At 45.5% G+C, this 17,163-nt stretch overlaps 1 protein-coding gene across 1 annotated transcript in view; it reads left to right on the top strand.

The window, feature by feature from the left end:
* The first annotated feature begins 2,281 nt into the window (after window positions 1–2,281).
* TTL (tubulin tyrosine ligase) overlaps window positions 2,282–17,163 on the top strand; it is a 31,765-nt gene continuing 16,883 nt past the window's right edge. The window contains exons 1-2 of the mRNA XM_015416135.1: window positions 2,282–2,997; window positions 16,222–16,300. Of these exons, the coding sequence (XP_015271621.1) occupies window positions 2,841–2,997; window positions 16,222–16,300 (236 nt within the window). The 5' untranslated portion in view covers window positions 2,282–2,840. The remainder of the gene's footprint in view (window positions 2,998–16,221; window positions 16,301–17,163) is intronic.

Below are 17,163 nucleotides of genomic sequence, written 5' to 3'. Positions count from 1 at the left end.
CAAACTTTGTTCTGCTGCTTCAGACCAACACGGCTACCCCACCTGAACCCAATTCCATGGAAGAATCCATGTTGACTCTTCCTCAATAGCTTTTGTCCATCAGTGTGCCTACTAATTCTGTCTTTGATAATGGATTCCAACTACTTACCTGGTATTGACATTAGACTGATCAGCCTGCAATTTCCCAGATTTTCTCTAGAGCCTTTTAAAAGATGGGAGTTACATTAGCTACCTTCCAACCCTCAGGAATGGAAGCAAATTTCAGTAATAGACTGTGTATTTTTGTCAGGAGATCCACAAGTTCACATCCGAGTTCTTTCAGAATGTCTAGATGTATACCTTTGGGGCCTGGAGATATATCAGTGCCCCAGCTGTGGGCTGTGAACCCTGAAAAGCCTGCAGCTCATTTTCCTGCCAGTCTGTTAACTCAAGGCTGGCTGTATGACGCTCCTTTTCTCCTAAGGAGTCCTCTTCTCCAGAAAAGACTTCACTGTTGCTGAGCCCTGGCTGACCCACGGCAGTACCCGAAGGCACTGGTTACTTGATAGGCCTCAGGGTGGGGGGGGGTGGCACTTGGGATGGTGGCGCAAAGAGAAACAGCGTTTTATAGCAGGTAGTCATGCAACACACGTGAGAACACACAGACCCAGGGTATCCTCTAAAAGAATCTCTAAGAGGGCCATCATAAAATTAAATAGATAGAGGGAGCCCTGACCTAGATAGCCCAGGGCCTCAGGGTGGGGTGGAGGCACTTGGGATGGTGGCGTAAAGAGAAACAGCCTTTTATAGCAGGTAGTCATGCAACACATGTGAGAACACACAGACCCAGGCTATCCTCTAAAACAATCTCTAAGAGGGCCATCATAAAAATAAAGGAAGAGGGAGCCCTGACCTAGATAGCCCAGGCAAGTCTGATCTTGTCTGATCTCAAAAGCTAAGCAGGGTCAACTCTGGCAAGTACTTGGATGGGAGACCTCTTTGAAATACCAGCAGTTAGGAGGTGGGGGCAGGCTTTATTCAGCCACCTCTCTGAATATCCTTCAGGCCCCCAGTAGGTGTCAGGCACCAGAGACTGCCATGACTTTCAGGTGCACACATTCAGATGCACACATATATGCCCATATGAAACATTTAAAAAGTGAAGGGTGGACTATTAACACTGTAATGAAAGCACTAAAGGAAGTACAAATCAACTGGAGCAGTAGTAAAAACTGGTCAAAGACTCCTGGGTGATATTTATAGTATTACCACTACCCCCAGTTGAAGATGCATACCGGATATTTAAGTAAACTTTCTGTGCATTCTTTTGAAGAGTGAGATATGACACTGTATGTTTGTTCAGCTGATGGAGGAGGTAAGCAACAGGACACAGTTAATTGCATATTGTCCTGGTAGGTTTGTTCTGTAGAGCTTTACCGCAACAGTTCTTGGCTAGGTTTGATTTTGGATACAAGCAGAATAAGCAGAAAGAGTGCTGTGGGTAAACTGAAAACAAAGCCCCCTCCTCCTGGGGTTTTGATGCTGCTACTTAACAGGAGCGTTTGCCCTTACGCACTGGTGCATTTGTAAATGAAATCAATATAACAAGGACACAAGTCATCCGAAAGAAACGAAACCCTGCAGTGCTGTGCCTGGAACTTTTTCTCTACTCGGGAACCACACGGTCTGCTCCGACGCCGCCCGGCCAGCTCGCGTTGCACTACACGGGCCTTTAATCGCACACAGCAAGGCAAGTCTGACGCCGGCGTTGGGCCCCAAGGAAGAGAGACCCGGCTCCGGAGTTTCCCCTACTGTCCGGTCCCTGTTGCTGCAAGGGTCATTTTGGACGGCGGATATGCCCCTCCCTATGCCGAGGCGTGGAGGGAGAGCCAGAAGGCATATGTTAATAGGACGCCTTATCCCCCGTTTCCTAGTACGCCCCGAAGGGTTCCAAAAGAATAGCAACCAGGGAGCACCCAGGACGCAACCAAACTCCTCGGGGGTTTCAACAGGATGGAGGGGGAGGGCGCGGCGACGTCCTTGCACCCTTCGTGCGTCGGGGGAGGGGCCCTCCGAGCCCCGCCCCCTTCGTAGCAGTCCGATCCCGCCTCTTTCTGCTCCCTGACCTATGAGCTCAACGTTGAATCGTGGTGGGGCGGAGTCGGCGTGAAGGAGGAGGAGGAGGAGGAGAGCCTCCTTTGCCCGTGCACGGAGAGAGAGGTTGCTGTTGCTGGGTGGCTCTTTCTCCCTCCCCCCAGGAGAGAGAGAGAGAGAGAGACAGAGAGAGACAGAGGTGTGTGCCTGCAAGCGAGATAAGGTGGCGAAAGTTGAGGCGTGAGCGGCGGTTGCCGCTGCGAGGAGCCAGCAGCTCCAGCTCACCGATGCGGCAGTCACGTTCATGGCCCCGCGTGGGAAGCTGGGGCGGTCAGTCAGTCAGTCAGCCGGGGGCTGCCCTGCCGCCTCCTCCTCTTGATCCTGGGTCCTTGTGCTGAGGCCGCCTTCGTCGTCATGTAGGGAGCGTTGCAGAGGGCTTCAGGAGGCGCTGTCGGAGGAATGGCTCTCGGGAGGCTCTGAGCGAAGGACAGGCAACACGCCCCCCCTGCCGCCGCCACCAGAGGAGAAGAGACGTCGAGCCCAGCCATCCTTTGCCCTGTGACGGGGAGCCTCGACGGGAGGATGAGCCCGCAGCAGCCCCAGCCGCAGGCATGTCTGGTTGTTGCCCTGGATTGACTCCTGTGGGGCGCACCGAGAGACTTCAGGCAGCCACGCCTTTCAGCTAGTGGTTTCTCTAGCTTGTACGCGGACCTGCACGGGGGAGGACCCAGCCACCTCGCCCCCCACACAAATCTTTTTATTTCAAGATGTACACGTTTGTTGTGCGAGATGAAAACAGCAGCATTTATGCGGAAGTGTCCAAAATCCTTCTTTCCTCCGGACAATGGAAGAAGCTGAAAAGAGACAACCCCCGATTTAACCTTATGCTGGGGGAGAGGAACAGGCTGCCTTTTGGGCGACTGGGTAAGCGAGCCGCGCAGACCCATGCGAGAGGGGCCAGCAGCGGAAGAGGCGACCGAGGGCTCCTCATGCCGTGTTGAATGCCAAGCCTGCGCTTGTTTGCATGGATGGGTGCATGGTCAATGGGCGTGGAGTGGATTGGTGTGTGTTTCCAGGGCTGCTGATATGTATGCTGGGGCTGAAGCTCTTAGGCGATCTCTGGGAAGAATGGCCCAGTGATATCCGCCTGCCTCGTGCTGCAGATATATTAAATCTGGGTGTTGTCTGCTGCAACAGGGGTGGGACTCCACTTATCAGTGTGTCAGTTGGAGTAGCAAGAAGGTTTCTTAGAGGGTAGGGGGAAAGGTACCCCAAATAAATAATGGCCTGGGGTGATGCCTCTGCTATGAAAACTGCCTCCTTATATTATTAGCAGTTCAGCACTTGTTCTGCGAGGGAGATGGCTTTTTTTTTTGCAGTTCTGAAAATAGCCAGTTTTGCACTGTTAGGTTTTGTTCACAAGCATGATGCTGCATTACAGTTTACAATATCATTCCAACTTAATGCTGAGTCCTCTGAAGCCTCAGCAGATGGAAAGTTTTCAAATGAAGCACTTAGGAACAAAGAACTGTGCAAACTTAGGCACGGACTGGTAATTTGTTTTATATTTGCCACCTCCTTTTGGAGTTGAAATGTCTCCCCACCAACATTTAAGATAAGGGGAAACAGCTCTATATCTACAGAATAATATATCACCAGGTAATTCTAGATGGTTGGCTCCGAAGTGCTTAGTAACGGTATAGCACTGGTGATGTCAGGCACCATATGTTCAGATTGATACCTACTGTTGCTATATATGAGTGTACACGTAAGTTTAGTGGTGGATGATTGGGGACTTTTATCTTTGAATGTTAAATTGAGGTTTTATTTAATAGATCAGGTAATACAAAATGAAATAAAACTTTAAAATAGAGGTATAAAGTTTACCATTTCTATAACGTTGTTTAATAAACTGCAGTGCATAAGTGGCCATGATCCAGTGCAGTGTAAATCATGCATAAACTCAGTGGCTTAAAGAGTATCACCATGATCTAATATAATATATTAGTTTATAGTTTATCATCAATATAATATGTCTATTGAAATAACAGAGAATTCTTCTTAGGGAAATGCTGTGAAATAAAAGTTGGGACTGGAAAAGATGATGGACTTTTAATCACTGGTATATCTTTTGGAGGTGACGTTGCGCATGAAACAGAAAGTTTCATTTTGCTATCCTCCTGTATATGAGTTCTTGGCAGTTACGCATCTGCTTACTTTGAAGCTGATCTACATTTAAACAAATGCAATGGAACAATCTCAAATCTTTTCACTTCTTCAAGAGGTTATTGAGAATTTCATTCACTGAAATTTTGTCAGCTAGCCAAGAATGGAAGGCAATAGGTTCCTTCTAGAACAAGTGGCTCTTCCAAGGATTGGAGTGTTACAGAAAGCACTGAAGTAGCCATAATAGCAATGATCCAGACACATTTACACAAAATTAAATCCTGTTGTCATGAGGATGGAGATTTAAGCAGGTGCTGAAATCTCCCCCTTAAAACTGGCATGCATTAAAAGTATTTAACAGGTGGATCAACTCTCTTGTCTGTGACCAAAACCAATAAAATTAGATCTTCATAAGTGGTAGAATATGAGAAATGAACCATAATCATTACATCTGGGGATGTGAGAGGCATCAAGAGTATGTACTGAGAATAAAATGATTTTAAAGCACTTAAAATATTGCACAAATAAGAGATGATAATGAAAAGAATTAAATTTTTCATACTTCAGAAAATCAAACAAGAATCAAGTTTTGTTAACTTCTCCCCATGTCAGTAAAAATACACATGAAAGCAAATTGAGCCCTGCGTTTTTCTGAGATTGTATAGTCATACTGTACGAAGCACGCAAACATTAGTATTTTATTCCCTCATTTCATGTATTTTAATAATTAGAATATTGACTATAGTAAATGGGACCAGCCATTAAGAAGAACTGAGCAGGGTTGACAAAAATCTCAATGTCATGGAAATTAGCCTTGGGGTATTGTGCCAGTCTACAGAAGTCCTTCCTCCTAAGGCTGTGATTCTTTGGCTTATCAATTCATGTCCCATGATCATAAAAAGATCACTGGTTGTTTTAAAGTACCGGTAAGCTATAAATATTAGCTCCTGCTTTAAGTTAAGTAAAGTGGCCTGGAAGCACATTACTTCAAAATCTGTGGACATGCAGTAACAGGGTAGGATGTCACAAAGTATCTCACTTGTGAGATATTGTGGCTCCACCAAATGCTGTACGGTACTATTAAAAATTACTCTTTTAATATTATTAACCAGTTGCAACCTTTTCTTTGTTGGACAACTGCCTGTTAGACACCCTTGGGTGCAAAATCACAGTGGGTAAGTCTTATGCTAATAAAGATTATATCAGGCCTTGGGATAGCTAAATGAAAGATATTTTTTCCAAATTGCATCTGAAAGTGCTGAAACCCTTTGGGATCCCTGGGCTTTGCTCTTGGGGCTGATATTTTAAGGCTCTTAAACCTTGGGGCCCCTAGTATTTCTAGCAGCTCACTGGAATTCTTATGATAGGATGCTGTTGTGTGACTTGCTGATGCTTTGTTCTTGCTCCAGCTCTGCCTCTGCATTGCCACCGCCTTTCCCAAATGTGGCTAACTTCTTATTAAAGCAGCAGCAAGTAAGTGGGTGGGAAGGCCTCTGAGCTGATCTGAAAGTGAGGAAGCTACTGTCCCTGGTTTCTGGATCATGTCGTTTCTGCCTTGTGTCTTGTTGATTTTGAGGAGCCACTTGATGGTTTCACAGTTTGGCTTGTGAATAAGGGAAATGCAATAGACATAATATAACATTTCACAAGTGAGGACTTGGACACAAGCCTCATCTGATTGAAGAAACTGGCTTTGGATGCTATTCCTGTAGTCAAATTGGATGGAAGAGTCCAGTGTCTCTGCGGGAGGACTTGCTCTAGATCTTGCAGGGTTCTAAAATGTTATTGATGACTGCAGTAGGGAGAAGACAGAGTACTCTAGCCCACTTGCATTCTGCACAGCCCTGAAAAACTGCAAACTGGTTGATACCAGAGTTCAAAGTAGTTTTGGGTCCATCAGAGAAGGCAACTCGAAGTAAAAGTACAAAATGAGGATATCTGGCTGGGCATTCCAACTGGTGAGCAGACCTGACGTTTCTGTAGCTGGAGCATGAGCTAATGGGACATGAATCAGCAGTGAGATACTGTTGCAGAAAAACCATAGTAGATCTCATTAGCAGAAGTTTCATGCTTGAGTTTTGGGAATAATGCTGACTAACTTGGCACTGGTTTGATCTGAGATGACGTATGCTATGACAGCAGAATTATGAAAAGAGAGAAGCAGTTCTTGAAGCAATGGCCCTCCCCCCCTCCTTTTTGTCATAATCCAATAGTTCTATATTACTATTGTTATAACAATGATAGAAGGGAGAATAGGTGGCCTTGGTGCAGAAGGACGTTAGCTACATTTTCATTAAAGGAAGTTGTACACTCCCACCCCTTCTACAAAGCAGCAAAAGTTTAACGGAAGTTTGAGGCTGCAGGGGAAATTTTACTACTGAAGTGTGCTATAAACACAAGGCTGTCCTTGAAGTCAGTTTGTCTAGACAGCAGCACCACAAGTTTTAACTCAGGATGACCACAGGAATCCCACAACACCGATCCTGTGTGACTTCACTGGTTCATTTTGTTTCCCTGCCAGATTCAGGGTGCTGGTTTTAATTTTTTTCTAAGTCTGCCTGGGTCTGGAATGCCTTGAAGAGCTCCTTCCCATATTTCCCCCCTCCATTCTGTGAGTTCAAATCAGCTGGAGAAATACTGCTTTGGGTGCCATTGCTGTCTCAGGTGAGGCTGTCTGCTGCTAGAAACAGAGGGGTTTCGTATTGATGGTCTGAAGGCTGCAGTTGAGCAAGTTTAGGCCCGGTCAGTGCCTAGATGGAACACCACCAGGGAACTCTATGCCAAGCCTTGACAAATCCCAGGCACCAGGTTGCCGTAAGCACCTAGAAATTTCATTGTGGCACCTAGAATTTCCAGCTGTCGTTTTATTGTAGTTTTTATTTTATTTATGTATTTATTTTTGGATTTATATCCCGCCCTCCCCAAAGGCTCAGGGTGGCTAACAACGAGGCATGAATGCCGAAGTTAAAACAGTAAAAACAGAATAAAACAATACAATATAATACTCTAAAGTGTCGGTGCTCTAACGGTATCTCTCAGCGGTTCTCAGTGGAAGTACAAAGGGTGGATCGATTCATTTTGTAAGTATTTCCTTTCAGTACTGGCTCCAATATCAATGAGGTGGAGATTTTTAAAGGAATAACAGAATTATGAAAATCTGAGAAGTTAATTTAGTGTTAGAGGTTAGCTTTTGGGACTCTGAAGACTGAAAAATGAGTCTGGCTCCTAAAGTTTCAGACTGACTCCTAGAGCTGAAGAAAAGCTGTCAAGGCCTGCTCTGTGCCAAGAAAAAATTTTAGGAGAAGAAAGACAGATAAAATGTAATGCAGAGAGCTACTGAAGAGTATCACAGCCACACACACACACCGAGGCAATAATTCCCTTGGGTAATCTAATCTGGAGAACTGGGTTCAATTCCCCACTCCTCCACTTGAAGCCAGCTGGGTGACCTTTGGTTAGTCACAGTTCTCTCAGCCCAAAAAATAAACCTAGCTTGCCACACACTTACAAAAAAGCTAGAGGTTTCAGCTGCCAGACAATCTTCGGCTCTCCTGGCTATACTACATCCAATGCCGTATGATCATTCATTCATTCACCACAAACATCATGCAAAAATCAGTCTCCCGGCTTGCCTGGTTCCAGGGGCTTCTGGGGTGACAAAAGGGTCCCAGGATTCCCCCCCCCCAAAAAAAGAGTTTCTCTTTTTGGCAGGGTGGCCAACTCTGGGGTGGGGAAGACCTTTTTTGGGGGGTGGAGCCGGGGGGGGGAGGGGCAAGGGGTTTGGGGAGGTGAAGGAGCTCAGCAGGGATATGATGCCATAGAGGGAAGCTGCCATTTTCTCCAGGGGAACCTGAACCCTATGGTCCGGAGATCAGTTCTGATTCTTGGAGGACTTCAGGCCCTCCCTGGAGGCTGGCAACCCTGCCTTTTTGGTGACTCTTTCTGCAAAAGTCACTTTCAAGGGAAATCTGCAGGTTTTTAGTGAAAACACGTCTCTTCTGCCAGGTCTTCTCGGCAGTGTATTTCTGTTTCAGTTGTATATCTTCTGAGCATGTGTGCTGCCGTTTTTAGCTGGTTTTTTAAATGATGATACAGTATTCACTTGTGTTGTGTTGTAAGCAGCTTTGGAGTCTATAGAAACACAAACTAAAAATACTAGTAAACAAAACATCCAAACTAGACTTCATAAGTGTTGATGAAGCCACAACGAACTCATTTATCACTTTGCAGTTTGTCAGCTTTTCTTTCTCTTTTTTGAAGTGCTTATTTAGAAGATACAAAGGTAATATCACATTCAGCACTGCTACAAGTGTGAGTCACATACAGACATTAAGTTGGAAAGGAATTAAAAAAATAAAATCTGGGCATAGCCAGTCCTAGTATACTGCCAATACCCCAGCAAGTCTCCTAAAGACTGGATTGGGTGTATTATTTCTTTGGTGGGAGGTGGCCATTGTGAGAAGTTCATGGACTCCTTGGTTGCCCTTGGGAGGTTGGAAAAGGGATCATTTGTATTTCGGCTGTACAGCAGATGTTCCTTGTGGCTCCTCTTGGTGGATCTCTGTTGATAGGTGACAGCTTCCATGCCACTGGTAGGTGATGGGCACTCTCTCAGCAGGTGAACTGGTCTATTCTCCTGTGAGAGCCCCATTGCCTGCATCTGGGACTGAATCTGTGATAGAACAATTTGACCTCTGGAAGATCTGTAGGTTTGGTCACTATCATAGTGTCCACCAGGTATTCTAGAGAAACAGGACTTTTCTCACCCTCCTGCAGTGAGTGGCTGTTTCTTCCACACGTCTGCATCCATCTTCCTGTTAGGTGGCAACAGTCTTGGCCTCTTCCTTACTGGGGGACCCCGGTAGCAAATTTGATACACAAATGTGAACAAGTCCCTGCTCATTTTCCAAATCCAAGGAACTGTGGTGTAGGCAAATTTGGGGGGTAATGTCTAGGGGCTGAGAGACTCCTAAGGCAGGAGTGTAAAACTTATTTGTTACGAGGGCCAGATTGGACATAAATTGGACTTTGTTGGGCCGGACCATGCGTGTCATAAAATGTAATACCAGGCAGCAGAGATATAAACTTTATAAAGGACACAGACAAGCACAATTAAAAATATTATAGCAGTTATTCCACTGGAGCCCCATGTTAGGAGGGTGTGTGTATTAGAACGAGTATTTCTTTGCAAAACTGAAGTTCCTTCCCCCCCAGGTCTACTCAGAGTAGCAGTGGCTCTCCAGAGTCTCAGAGTTTTTCAGGGTTTTTCTTTTTACAGGGTGGTTTGAGATAATAATTTTGGGTGTCCACTTCAGCACTTGTTCTGCTATTATTCCATAGGAGCTCCACATTAGGAAGGTGTGTGTGTTAAAACTAATATTTCTCTGCAAAACTGGAGTCCCTGGAGTTTGCAGAATTCTATATTTTAACCCTGGCTGGTCCCAAACCTCCCCCCGCCATGCCCTTAAAACATGCCTGCCTAAATTGAAAAGGTGGGGGAACAGTGGGATTTTGCAAAGCAATTTTTTAAAATAAAAAAGCACAAGGATCACAACAGAAGGAACCCCCCCCCCAAGATCCCAACTGTGGTGAGGACTATGGAGGCCGGGGGCGGTGGCTGGGAAGTTTGGCAGCCCCACCCTTTGCTTCCTGCTCTCAGAGGCAGCCCCACACTCTGCGGCTCAAGCTCAGAACACCGAGGATGGGCAGGGGAGGGGGGAGAGAAGAGAGCACCACTCCCAGGCTGGATTAAAGGCCTGGGCAGGCTGGTTCTGGCCCACAGGCTGTAGGTTTGACACCCCTGTCCTAGGGTTTGAGTATTGTTGCCCCTGAGGTGGGGTCTTCACTCTCAGGACATAAAAGGCATTTTCACAGGGCTGCACTATTGACCCCCTTTGCAAATGTGAGCAGGATTTGTCCGTTGTCACATTCCCCTGTGTTGGAATACCAACTGCTGACTGACGCTCCAGCTCTTGAGCAGACAAGATGGCAGAATGCTGACCTTTCACCTTTTCATCTCATGCTTGAAGAAATCTCTCCCTGCAGGATCTTGGCCATTCTCTGTCTCAGTTTGTTAGGTTTCTGTTTCCATGAACGTTTTCTTCCCAAACTCTCTTCTGGCACTAAGGAAAACAGTAACTCCTGATCAGTCCTCTCATATGTTTTTATATATACCTTTGTATCATGATCCAGCTTATATTTTAAAATTGCTTAATCACCTATTACATCAGTCAGTAATCCATCCTTGTCTGAGATACGATGCTATTGATCGGTATAATAGCATTATAATTGCCGCTTTTTCCATTTTATCTTTTCATGGACCACAGCTGCACATTAACAAAGGGTTTCATTTTAATTTATGTTCATATTCTTTTATTTAGTTATGCTTAGATTTCTTTTTTTAGACAAGAGTGGCTCATAGATATCCATGCAATTCAATCTTGCAGATAAATGCAAAAGAATTATTCACCCACCTGAGTCATGGTGAAACTTGAGCAGTGATTCTGGAAAGCTTTTAGCCTGGATGGACTTGTTGATTACTGCTTTCCTGAAGATTTGGTCATTAACAAGACTGTATGATTTAAACATCACACTCCTAATTCTCAAGGGCTGAATGATCCCAAAAGGCACAGAGCCCCTACTTTGAAGATTAACTGACTCCTAGAGTCCACAGCCTGCTTTTTTTAGATTAAACCATAGCAGCTAAAATATGCTGCAGCCTCAGATTTGCAGATAGAGTAAACCATAGCAAAAATATGCTGCAGCCTCAGATTTGCAGAGTTGTTAATCCAACTTGGTCTCTGTTTTATTTAAACCATTTATTACATGCACTTTCTCATCTTTCCACCCATCTCATCTGCTGTGTTCCCCATTCATATAGCAACAACTGTGCTGTGTATCCCAAGATCCTGTGCAATGTGGCACAAAATGCTAGCTAGGATATGCGTCTTGAAAACTGAAACATACTTGTTTCAGCGGTATCCCTGAAAATATTACAGCTCTATGCAACAGTTTGGTGTACTTGGATAAGACCTGGATGAAGAGGTTTGCCTCCTCATCCCAATCATCTGCCATACATTTTCTATCTGATGTATCTAGTTTGGACCTAGGGCTACTCCAGGCTTGGAGAAATATGGTGTAGATCCAGAAACCACTTCCAAAATTCAGAAGCTAGCCCAGCACTGCTTGGCCACCTGGAGATGTGACATTATGGCTCTTCACCCTTGCCTTCTCTCTGTCAGCTAACCAACTAGTAAGTGGGATGGTTGCCGCCACCACCACCACCACCAGCCTTTCTTGAAGTGCTCTTCCAAAGCAGCTGGGTTCTGGAACCAGTATTTTGTTTCCTGAGTGGGCACCCCAAAATTAGCCATCCCTGGATTACTAATGTGGATGAATATCAAGTATATTAGGAGTTCATATTTGTCACTAATCTCTCTCTCCAGTTACATCAATGTTGAAATTTGTCATTGAGATTGCCCTCTGCACAGCTTAAGCACGTGGGGGGGGGGGACTTCGACAGTCTCTTCTGAATGTGATTGCTCTGGCTAATTTACAGCATCATTCACAGATTTGCTTCTTCAACATTTATCCGACTTGTAGATCATTCGTACTGTTAATATACTTTAGTTCTGTGCTCGGCCAGATGGCAGATCCAATCATAGAACCCTAAAAAGTCTTTCCCTCAGTGATTAAAAGCACTTGGATAAATACTGTCTAAGCCTAGTGGCCTATTCTAATTTTCTTGCTTGTTTAAGCACCCGCTCTTCAGTTGCGTCAATGTCCCATTGTTACCATAAAAAGAGTGCAGTGTTCTGTATCTCTCCAGCATCATCTGTGGAGAGATTGCTTTTAATTCCATGTATTAATGGTTTTGCAAAATTATTAAATCATCTTTGGTCATTTAATGATGGGGCCTAAAAATATGGAATATTTTCCGGCCTGCCTTATTCCACAAGAAACTCCACTGAGAAAGCTTTGGCCTGTTTGACTCCAGCCCTGATGTGAGATGTGTTGTACTACAGTCTCCGAAAATATCTTCTGTGCAAAGGCCCTCGCCAATGTGCTATGAAGCTATTATGGTACTAGTGGTAGGCATGATACAGGAAGAGTCCAGTGAAAGTTTGCCTGAGGTCAGTGAGTAGCCTGAATTGGTGTTACATAACTGGCTGGTTTTATACACATATGCACCCAGTTCGTGCTGTTTTACTCAAAGGAAAGATACTTCTTGTATTCCCTCAACAAATAACATGCCGAAGTGTGCTCCTATCAGTTACTGGGCTAAATATTTCAAACCCTTAGTAGTGTTGCTAACAATAAACCTTCATTTTCAGCCTGTCTTTCCCTTCCCATCCTCCCCCCAGCACTATCTTGATGTAGGACCAGCTTCCCTTATCTGTCTTTGTATGGGCCAGTAAACAGGGCTTTGTCTCATTACAAAAGTGAAAGAGTCAGGAAGACTACACTGAATACTGAGTTGAATGGCTTGTCATGTCCAGAAGCAGATTGGGATGTTAAAACAGCCATGGAGCAATGGAGCCATGGAGCAAGCTTTCTAGGGGCTCCTTGAATCCTGTTGTGCCTGTTATCATCACTGTGACCTGGACTGAGCCCAGGGGTCCCTATGGCACAGCTGGTACCACAAAGAGCCTCTTGGCTCAGTTTCCTTCTGTCCACCCTCCTGTGCAGCATCCCACCAGGAACTTTCAAAGTAAGTTAGCTGGTCTCTCTTTTCCTGGCCTTAGCCAGTAGCTGGCTAGATCATTTGTCAGGAACCCCAGTGATTGAGCAGTGTGTTTTTGTCTACAAAAGGATCGTGTTGTTTTAGTATTCTGTCAAAGAAAGAGCTTTAATCACATTTAATTTCCTTGTAAAAAGGCCTGCCCTGAGCTGGATGGTCCAGGCTAACTTGATCTCGTCAGATCTTGGAAGCTAAGCGGGGTTAACCTTTGTATTAGTGATTGGATGAGAGACCACCAAGGGAGTCCAGGGTTTTGTTATACAGAGGCAGGCAATGAAAACATACACACATGAAGCTGCCTTATACTCAGGGGTATTTTTGGGCAGGAGCGCACAGGAACGGAGTTCCGGCTGGCTCCCCAAGTTGGCCACGCCCAGCAGGAACTCATTAGCATAATAGGCCACACCCAACAGCAGGAACTCATTAGGATTGGCTGCATTAGGGGTGTGGCCTAACATGCAAAGGAGTTCTTGCTACAAAAAAGGCCCTAGGTTTTGACAACAAACATGGTAAACAGAATAAGAAGCAAAAGGTGGGTGTGGCTGCATGAGCACACTTCTGGTAACATGGGGGTGCGGCCTAATGTGCTAATGAGCTGTGCTGTCAGGGGTGTGGCCCAATATGCTAATGAGTTCCTGCTGTTGGGTGTTTGGCCTATTATGCTAATGAGTTCCTGCTGGGCTTTTTCTACAAAAAGAGCCCTGCTTATACTGAATCAGACCCTTGGTCCATCAAGGTCAGTACTGTCTACTCAGATTTGGCAGCGGCCCCCCCAGGGTTTCAGGCAGAGGTCTTTCACATCCGCTACTGCCTGGTCCTCTTTAACTGGAGATGCCAGGGATTGAACCTGGGACCTTCTGCATGCCAAACAGATGCTCGACTGCGGAGCCATGGCAAACCACCTTTCAATGTGGTTGAAAACGTTATGAAGGTCACCATAAGTTAGCTGCCTCTTAATGGCACTTTAAACACTGAAAACAGGACTGACTATACCAATAAGACATTTAAGCCTGTTTTAAATTGCTTACCAAAAGTACACTTCACTGGTCAGACCAAGATGCTGTCAAACACACCACCTCTGTGGCTAGGTACCGCCCCTCTCTATCTTATTTGGAAATATTCCCAGGACCTTGAGCCGCCCTTCTCTTCCCTTGTTCCAGTTGGAGGATATACCTGGCTCAGTCCCTCTTGTGCTGTACCCTCTCTCCAAGTCTGGTCAGAAAATACTCCTTTCTGAATTAAGCCTCTTGCCCTATAACTGGGGCCAAAGTCTGCCCCGAAATCATTCCTACTCTTGGTATGTACCCTGGGACATGGGCCTCTACTCTGTTGGGCCTAAGTGTGCATTGCCCTGAATGCACTTCTGACTGGCTCCAAACCCCAGTTTGTGTAGCTGCAAATGTGCCTGTTCGGGACACACAAAACACATCCCTGCCTCTTTTCCTCTTTGGATTATTTGCAGACCTGATACTTGAGCCCTTGCTTTGAGAGCAGAACCTTTGCCTAGGCTACATGCAGCCATCCCTGCTTTCTCTTCCGCCTTACCACTTCTGACTGGCTCCAAACCCCAGTTTGTGTAGCTGCAAATGTGCCTGTTCGGGACACACAAAACACATCCCTGCCTCTTTTCCTCTTTGGATTATTTGCAGACCTGATACTTGAGCCTTTGCTTTGAGAGCAGAACGTTTGCCTAGGCTACATGCAGCGATATCTATAGCCATCCCTGCTTTCTCTTCCGCCTTACTTAGTTGGGGCGCCTACTTCTCCCTCTTGAGTGGAATCTGTTCAACAGTGTGGTGGTGGTTGGAATATTTGGTTTCTCTTAATGAACTTTGTAGTATTGGGCATTGTGTTTAGTGTGTTGTTATTTTACCTTCTTGACTTTGCTGCAGAGCTAATGTTGCACACATAGCTGAGCCCGATTCATACATGAAATGTAACAAAATAAGAATGTAGCAGTAAAGTTCTGAGGGGATTAAAATGGACTAAACTACTTCAGATGGTATGTGAGGGGAGTCACATTTTTTTAATGCTTCCAAAGGTAAAGTTCTCCATGTAAGTAGGAAAACAAATCTGCTGTATCAAGGAGATATGTTCCAGCTTAGTCTGATCCCTCCTGTTCCATGGAATGTTCCCCTTTTTAAGTAGGGGAGCATTGAAAAACTTGACCCCTCACCTGTAAGGTTGAAGTACTAGTACAGTTCTGCCACCTTAAAACTGTACTGCCTCATTCAGCTAGGCCTCAGTTAGTACAACTGAAGCAGGGAGATGTATTCTACAGCTGTCCATGTTGCACCTCTATAGTTGCAGTGTATATACAATAATTGCTTAAGGAGTAGTATAAGGTGCTGCCTACTTCTCCCTTGGAGGCCCTAAAGCCTGAATTAAACATGAAGCAGGCAGGCAGGCAAGAAGAACTTGCCTATGCAGCCGTGTATGTGTCAGTTGGCTCATTTAAACTGGGCCAGAGGCACTACATGTGAAATACTGCAGTCCAGACTACAGATCTTTGCTGTCCTAATATTGTACATATAGAGATGAGGGTCTTGCTTAATGAGATGGTGGACCCATAAGCACATGTAAAATTGTGTTGCCTGCGGGTGGCACGTTTAAATTGGGCCTTGCTTTTTGGGGTGAATCTGCCACTAACCATGATTAGCAGCCCAATAATATTTATGCCAGCTGTGTCAAGTAGATTACTTCAAGTGCAAGTAAAAATTTGTGTCTGAATAACAGATATACACGTTCTTTTTTGTGGATGAAATGCAGAACAAAATAGCTCTGATTTTTAATAATGGTTTCTGACAGGGGTCTTGTTGTAGAAAAAGAGCTGCCGGAGCTCATTAGCATAACTCATTAGCATAACTTATTTGCATATGCCACACCCCCTGACATCACCGGAAGTGACAGAAGGCCACACCCCCTGACATCACCGGAAGTGTGTCAGAAGGCCCGGCTACTTACCCTCCTGCTTCATCCTCATTCCCAAACGGAATGAGGATCGAAGCAGAGGGCGGGGTAAAGAAGGGGGCGGGGCTTCACCACGTGACCGCCCCGCCCCCTAGAGGTTCTCTTCCGGAGCTCCGTACCTGAGAGCTCCCCCCCGACTAGAGCCCTGGTTTCTGTGAACTAGTAAGGTCCCTACTATTTTTCTTCCATGAACATTTATACAAATTATTCTGGTCCCTTTCTCATCTGAAATTCCAAGAAACTGAGATATAATACTCTGTTTCCTTTTGTAGGTCATGAACCTGGACTTACACAGCTGGTGAATTACTACAGAGGAGCTGATAAACTTTGCCGCAAAGCTTCTTTAGTGAAGTAAGAATTTTTGTGTTTGTGGGTTGTAAGGGCATTTTGAAACATACAAGAAACCTTTCTCCCTCTGAGGTGGAGGACATCTTGTGGGGGGTGATTCCCATCCATCACTTAGGGAGGCAGGACTAATTTCAATTACTTCCTGTTTGCTGTAATGGGAGTCACTCTAGGCTCACTTCTTTTCCTGCCTCAGAAGGGAAAGCAGCTAGGTGTAGGCTCTGCCTAACCCTATCTTTCTGAGTTAACTTACTTTCACTTTCTCCTTCCATCTTTGCTGTTCCCTCTCTCTGAAGAAACTTAAGGGGAAAAAATCCTTTTCTTCTTCCTTCCTATATGTTATCCTGTTTTCTCCCCCCACCCCCTTTGGAGGTTGAGCATTGCTGGGCCAGTTGCTCTCTTAATGGGAGGGGATCTCACAGACCGCCTTCCATGGCATTAAGAGAGGATAGCAATGGATTTCTCTCCACTCCGGAGATAGAGGCCGTGGCAGTGGCCGATGCTCAACCAGCAGAGCAAGGCGAGGATGGCATTCCAAAGTGTGCCAAAGAGCCGCACACCCCTGCAGCATTTACGGAGCCCGTGCCAGCCTCAGTGGCCATTTTGGAGTCCACTGGTCACTCTATGCTTTAAGATGGGAATGGCGAGCAGAGCCTAATCCCGCACATGGGCACCCCGAAACCTATGGTTCAAGGGGGTTCATCAAGCTAGGCGTAATTGTGTAATGCTCAAGAGGCCAAGGAAGATGACGAGTTGCAGAGTGGCGAGCAGAGCCTAATCCTGCACATGGCACACCCCAAGACCTATGGTTCAATGGGGTTCATTGAGCTAGGCGTGATTGTGCCGATAATGCTCAAGGGGACGAGGAA

This window comes from Gekko japonicus, unplaced genomic scaffold (assembly GCF_001447785.1).
Source record: "Gekko japonicus isolate JY-2015 unplaced genomic scaffold, Gekko_japonicus_V1.1 scaffold339, whole genome shotgun sequence".
Taxonomy (NCBI): Eukaryota; Metazoa; Chordata; class Lepidosauria; order Squamata; family Gekkonidae; genus Gekko; species Gekko japonicus.
This window is presented reverse-complemented; position numbering and strand designations above follow the sequence as displayed.